General features: G+C 41.4%; 1 protein-coding gene across 2 annotated transcripts; it reads left to right on the plus strand.

The window, feature by feature from the left end:
• The first annotated feature begins 276 nt into the window (after window positions 1–276).
• Window positions 277–5637, plus strand: pigu (phosphatidylinositol glycan anchor biosynthesis, class U). 2 transcript variants are annotated; one of them, XR_001421712.1, is made up of 13 exons: window positions 277–423; window positions 1304–1368; window positions 1626–1685; window positions 1769–1831; window positions 2022–2131; window positions 2375–2475; window positions 2745–2842; window positions 3124–3278; window positions 3893–4036; window positions 4110–4234; window positions 4680–4822; window positions 4994–5157; window positions 5262–5637. XR_001421712.1 is itself a non-coding variant. In XM_015014477.1 (12 exons), the coding sequence occupies exons 1-12, from the start codon at window positions 294–296 to the stop codon at window positions 5105–5107; spliced, it is 1308 nt and encodes a 435-aa protein (XP_014869963.1). In that variant the 5' UTR covers window positions 277–293; the 3' UTR covers window positions 5108–5637. The 2 variants fall into 2 exon arrangements, 1 of the variants encoding a protein (XP_014869963.1); XM_015014477.1 differs by having other exon boundaries at window positions 4994–5637.
• The last annotated feature ends 447 nt before the right edge of the window (window positions 5638–6084 follow it).

A 6084-nucleotide genomic window follows, 5' to 3' on the forward strand; every position in this document is an offset into this window, starting at 1 on the left:
TATGGTTACAGTAAAACAAAACATTTTTATTTAAAAGATAAATAATTATATTTATATTTGTTTAAGAATTAATTATTTTCTGAAATAAGTACAAAATAAAATGCTAATTTAAATGTAATACTGTCAGTATTGTTATTTATACTGTCAATTTTACTAAAATGTTTTTTAAATGTAAGTTTAATTTTTGGTGGAGGTCTGTTTGCTCCTTCGCTTCCATCACCAGCGGTCCTAAATAGGACTGCATTTCCCATCATTCCCCTCGCAGGTCGGGCGGAGAGCGCTTCCTTGTGAAGATGGCGGCTCCCTTGTCTCTGCTTCTGGTTGTAGCCGTCACAATCCGCGCGGCCCTGAACAGATCCAGCCTTGCGGAGCTGATCGCAGAGAGGGTGGAGGTGGTGTCTCCGATCACCGCCTGGAAGCGAGGTAAGCCGGCCTGGAGCGGAGCTCCGTGGCCTCTTTTCCAGGCCTTCCGTTCCTGCCCGTTCCCTCGCCGCTCCGATGACAACGGGTGAAGTCAAACCGGTTCATCTGCTAAAACCTGCACACATACAGATAAATCTTTTTTTAAAACCCAGTTTTTACACGGAACAATCTATTAGCAGGGATTTAATTTATGCTTTTAAACATATAAAATTATTATTGATGTGTTTCTTTATTGTTTGAACAAAGATCTGAGTTTCTGTGTGTCAGCGATTAAACAACCAGCAGAACCAGAATAATGAAGGACCGAACCGAACCTGGCAACTGCTTACACTTAAATTAACTCGTCCCATATTTACTTTTCAGATTTATTCAGTTCAAAACTACTTTATGGATCCCAAAGGGAAATTAAATGTGGTTGTAGTTGCATTAGATGCTTCATATGCCAAACTTTAAGTTTGTGGAGATTTTCAGAAATCTCCACAAACTAAGACAAAGACTTAAAATATGGCCGTATCTGTTTCTTATGTCTGAAATGTAAATGCGTTGACTCTCATCAAATCAGAAATGGGATGTGTTCAGTTATTTTCTAAAGTGTCTCCACTGAAATGTTTTAGTTGTCAGATTTTAAAAGTACTTAAAAAACAAAAGGGGATTTTCTCTAATATCATTTCTATCTATTTGGTGACTAAAATGTGTTCATAGTTTGTGTAGTTTGATGTGATCATTTTGAATTAAAAATACAGAAATATTTGGTTTCTATCTGAATCCAGCTCATCCCAGTGTGTCAGATTTATTTTATTGTAAACGTATTAAACGTATTCGATCAGAGGTAACATTAGGAAACCGGTGACAGAGCCACTTTGTTTCTGTTTCTGGTCAGTTATCGAAGGCTTAGCGCTGCTTGATCTGGGAGTTTCTCCGTATTCCGGCGATGTTTTCCACGAGGTAAGACGTCAGATCTGGCTGTTGATGCACATGTTGGTTAAAAACCATTTTAAAGTACAGGTAGATTTGGATATAATGTGAAAATGTTTGATTTTGTACGGTTTTTGCCTCAGTATTAAAACTTAAAGAGCTTGAGTATTTGAAATTTTCCTTAGAGAAAAACAGTTTCTTTGTTTTATATTCCGGCTGAGATTAATTTTATCATCAAACATTTATTCCACCCGACGTCTCATGTTTGATCTTTTTCTTTTCTGCAGACTCCTCTCATCATTTACCTCTTTCACTTTCTGGTGGATTATGCAGAAATCACATTCATGGTAGGAGGAATAAATGACTGCAGAGTGGAGAAACTCTTTAGCTTTAGTTCTTTTATTGTTGTTGGTTTCTGTTTTCCTGTTAGCTGGCGGACGTGATCACAGCGGTGGCTCTTTATGAGGCCATGAAGGACTTTAACAAGCAAGTGGTGAGAATCAATCTGTAAAGAAAAATACATTTTGTGAATGTTTAATTTAAGATGTATTGTTAAGCTCCATATGTGTCAGTAGAATCATGTTTGAGTTTAATGCTCACTCAGTATATCTAAGATTATATCTTAAAAGTGAACTTTCCGTTGTGTAGCGGTGATAAAACACTTTGTTTCTGTTGCTTTTCAGTTCAGGAGGCAGAAGTTTTACCTGGAGGCGGAGCGTTACCCTGCAGACTGCCTGGAGCTCATCAGGAGCCCCACTGAGATGTTCTACATCCCCCTGAAAGTAGCCATGTTGTAAGTACCTGGAGCGCCTGTAGAGGGCGCTCTCACTGCTCAGAGAGCATCAGGAAGCTGACCTTATGTGTTAACGATGACTTTGCAAAAACATCTGCAGCGCAACGCGGGACGGAGAAAAACAAAACTCACCTGAAATAATGCTGTTTATTATTTAACTCGATGTTTGTTCATGATTCAAATTTTTTAGTGTTTAAACTGATAATTGATGCCCAGTTTTCATTTTTTCTTGTTCTCTGGCAGTTACCTGCTGAACCCGTTCACCATCTTGTCCTGCGTTGCCAAGTCGACCTGCGGCCTGAACAACGCCGTCCTCTCTCTGTTTGTCCTCACAACCATAAAAGGTCGACCACACAGCCAGGCTCTCCTTTCTAAAGTGATGCTGAAAGAAATGCTTTCCAAGATTTACTCAAGTGCCACGCACAAAACCTTTTATTTATTTATTCAGATTTATTGCCACAGTTAGCATTAGCATACCTTGTTTTTGTCACAGCATTTCTCTTCCATGGCTTAGCAGACCAGTGTTATTGTTTATTTCCTCTCATTATAGTTTGAACTTTGTGGTTTAATCTTCATATTCTTTGATTTTATTGATTTTATTTGTGTTTTTCAGGAAATGTTCTGCTGAGTGCCATTTTCCTCTGCTTGGCCACCTACCAGTCCATCTACCCTCTGACGCTGTGCGCCCCCGCCATGCTGTACCTGATGCAGGTACGCTGCTTTGATTGGTTTTGATGTGTACTTCCTGTTTTTGAAACGTACTTACTTCCTGTTTTTGATGCATACTTCCTGTTTGAAGTGTAATTCCTGTTTGAAGTGTACTTCCTGTTTTTGAAGCATACTTCCTCTTTTTGAAGCATACTTCCTCTTTTTGATGCATACTTCCTGTTTGAAGTGTAATTCCTGTTTGAAGTGTACTTCCTGTTTTTGAAGCGTACTTCCTGTTCTCACTGACATGTTTTGCCCTCTCTCCTGCCTGTGTCCCTCCTCAGCACCAGTACGTCCCGGTGAACCCGCGGCGCGCCGCCTTCTGGTGGTTCGTGGTTCAGTACCTGTTCATGTACCTGGGCAGTTTGTTCGTCATCGTCTGCCTGTCCTTCTTCCTGCTGGGCTCCTGGGACTTCCTGCCCTCCGTCTACGGCTTCATGTGAGTCAGAAAAACAACCGGAAGATTTCTGGACCATCAGAACCAATCCAATAAACGAGTTCTGAGGAGAACCGCATTTCCCTGACTGCCAGGTGTAAAGTTTGGTGGAGAGAAAAATTATGCTGTTTTTTTTTTTTAGCTTGATCTCTTACTTCCTGTGGTGGGAGCTCTTCATACTTGAACACAGCCAAGCATTTGAGCAGGTTCTGTAGAAAGGCCTTCTCATCCAACATCAGAGTCTGACCTCACAGATGTTCTTTCAGAAGAATTGTCAAAAGCTCCTTTAGACAGGCTCCATAACAGAGAACACGTTTTCTCAGGAGAAGATAATTTTAAATTTAACGTCACCATGAAGGTTTTCTGGCTCCGAGGCTAATATGCAAACAAATGAAAGTGTTTCATTTAATTGGATCTTGACTAGAGGTGGAGTTTTTTATTTAAATAAGGACAGAGTTGCAGTGCAGCGCCCTCTGATGGCTGAATTGGGCATGAAGTTCATCCCAACCCTTCCTGACTGCTGAAGATAGAAACGCAGTTCTCCGTTTCTCCAGCAGAGAGCGCTGTGGGACATGTTGTCCTCTGGTCCAGCTCCATGTTCCTGTTTTTTCTTGCAGCCTCTCGGTTCCTGACCTGACGCCCAACATCGGCCTCTTCTGGTATTTCTTCGCTGAGATGTTTGAGCATTTCCGCCTCTTCTTCCTCTGCGTCTTCCAGATCAATGTCTTCTTCTACACCGTCCCTCTGTGCATCAAACTGAAGTCAGTCCTCCTGTCTCATTAACCTCTGACCTTTTCCTGCGCCCTCTAAGCCCCTGTGTGCGTCGTCCTGCAGGGACCAGCCGGTGTTCCTGATTTTCATGCAGCTGGCGGTGATCTCCATCTTTAAGTCTTACCCCACCGTGGGCGACACGGCGCTCTACCTGGCCTTCCTCCCCGTCTGGAGTCACCTGCACAGATGTGAGTGTTTACTGCACACCTGGCGTCAGGTCGGGGTCAACGGGGTCAGCAGGTCGGCCAGCTGATGCACAAACGCATTAAAAACAACCAAAACCAGGCGAGGGGATTTCCCGTTAAAATCTTTTAGAATTTAAGATGCAGCACAAACTTTTGCTTTCAACAAACATCGAGTGGATTTAAAGGAAGTCATATTTAAGATAAAAAAAATCTTATTTCTGAAAATATATTTTAGCCAAAAGTTTTATGTTCAGATTCTCTACAGCAAATCTGTTATTGCATTTCAGTATCACCAAAATCATTAACATTAGTGGAGATTCTTCCATGTGTAGACCTCACTGGTGGTTTATTGATTTATTGGTGGTTTATTGATTTATTGGTGGTTTATTGATTTATTGGTGGTTTATTGATTTATTGGTGTTACTGAGCCGCCTGCCTGCCTGTCCAGTCCTCAGGAACATCTTCCTGGTTTCCTGCGTCCTGCTCGCCTGCTCCGCTCTCTTCCCGGTTCTCTGGCATCTCTGGATCTACGCTGGAAGCGCCAACTCCAACTTCTACTACGCCATCACGCTGCTGTTCAACGTGGCGCAGGTAGAGCAGCGAGGGCGGGGCTGAAAACACGCCAAAATCACTGCATCGCTGCACCCCCCGCTCAGGCCGACGTCTGGGAACCGAGGAAACCACCTGCTAGTTATATCACAATAAAAACATGACAACTTTCTGCTAGTTTCTGCTGAAAATGTGTTTTTGCTTCCGGTCCAGATCCTGCTGGTGTCAGATTATTTCTACGCCTTCCTGCGGAGGGAGCACCACCTGACGGCCGGGCTGTACCTGAAGAAGAAGGACGGCTCGGAGGCGACGCTGGTGCTGAAATGAAGCGCACCCTGCTGCAGAGCAACGAGCGGATTGAACCGGATAGAACCTGATTGAACCGGACCAAACCGGATCGAACCTGATAGAACCTTATAGAACCGGATCAAACCTGACCGAACCGGATCGAACCGGATAGAACCGGATAGAACCTCCTCAGACGAAGTGAGGAGGAGTAAAAACGCTGATGGTGCAGAACTCGAAGCGACTCGCCGCCATTTCCGATGAACAAACTCTGAACTGTTCAGGAGGGAAAGTTTCATCTGAGAATATTTTATTCTGAACTTTTTCTGTTTAAACGTAAAATGTAGGAAACTTGCGAATGTCCAGAGAAATGTCTCAGCATCTCTTCGTTTTGTCTGGTTTTACTTGGTGACTTTTAATTTCTTTGTGTTGTGAGCAGAATGACAGGATTATATAAAGTTATAAAAGTTTCAGTTATTCATTGGATCTTTTCTGGGATGAAAACAAAACTTCATTTTTTGCTTTGCAGATTATGGGTCACGATAAAATTGTCCAAGCTGCAAAAACACAAACTTTAGTTGTGTAAATTTTTTCCTTTTTTATAAAAAATATCTTATAATAAGTTATCTTCGTATTATAAATAATACGAAGATAACTTAAAGTAACTTCAGCAAAATGTAGGAGCTTATTTTAATTAAATAATTTGATTTGCATTAAAAGTTGTTTCCACTGGCAGATTATTGAACTTGTAACATGGGAAAATGTCTTATTAGTGAAATAATCTGCAGGTGAAATGATTATTTGTTTAAAAGGTTTGTGGCATTTTTTATTTCAGGTTTTCTGAGATATTTGCAGTAGAAGCCGAACAGGTTTGGTGTTTTTCGCTGGTCGGTTTCATTAAGGGCTCAAATGTTCAATGTTTCTGTGACACTTTGATGCTTTAATTTGAAATTTAAAAAATGTTTCAATTTCAAAACATTTAAACTTTATTTGAACGTTTTGATCAGGAACTTTATGCT

Source organism: Poecilia latipinna, unplaced genomic scaffold (assembly GCF_001443285.1).
Source record: "Poecilia latipinna isolate Pla-1442-1.1 unplaced genomic scaffold, P_latipinna-1.0 Scaffold1819, whole genome shotgun sequence".
NCBI lineage: Eukaryota > Metazoa > Chordata > Actinopteri > Cyprinodontiformes > Poeciliidae > Poecilia > Poecilia latipinna.

Coding starts and splice junctions, on each gene's coding strand:
- pigu (XM_015014477.1), top strand. CDS start 294: ATGGCGGCTCCCTTGTCTCTGCTTCTGGTTGTAGCCGTCACAATCCGC. Junction 2,132..2,374: donor CCCCTGAAAGTAGCCATGTT/GTAAGTACCTGG, acceptor GTTCTCTGGCAG/TTACCTGCTGAACCCGTTCA. Junction 2,476..2,744: donor TGTCCTCACAACCATAAAAG/GTCGACCACACA, acceptor TGTGTTTTTCAG/GAAATGTTCTGCTGAGTGCC.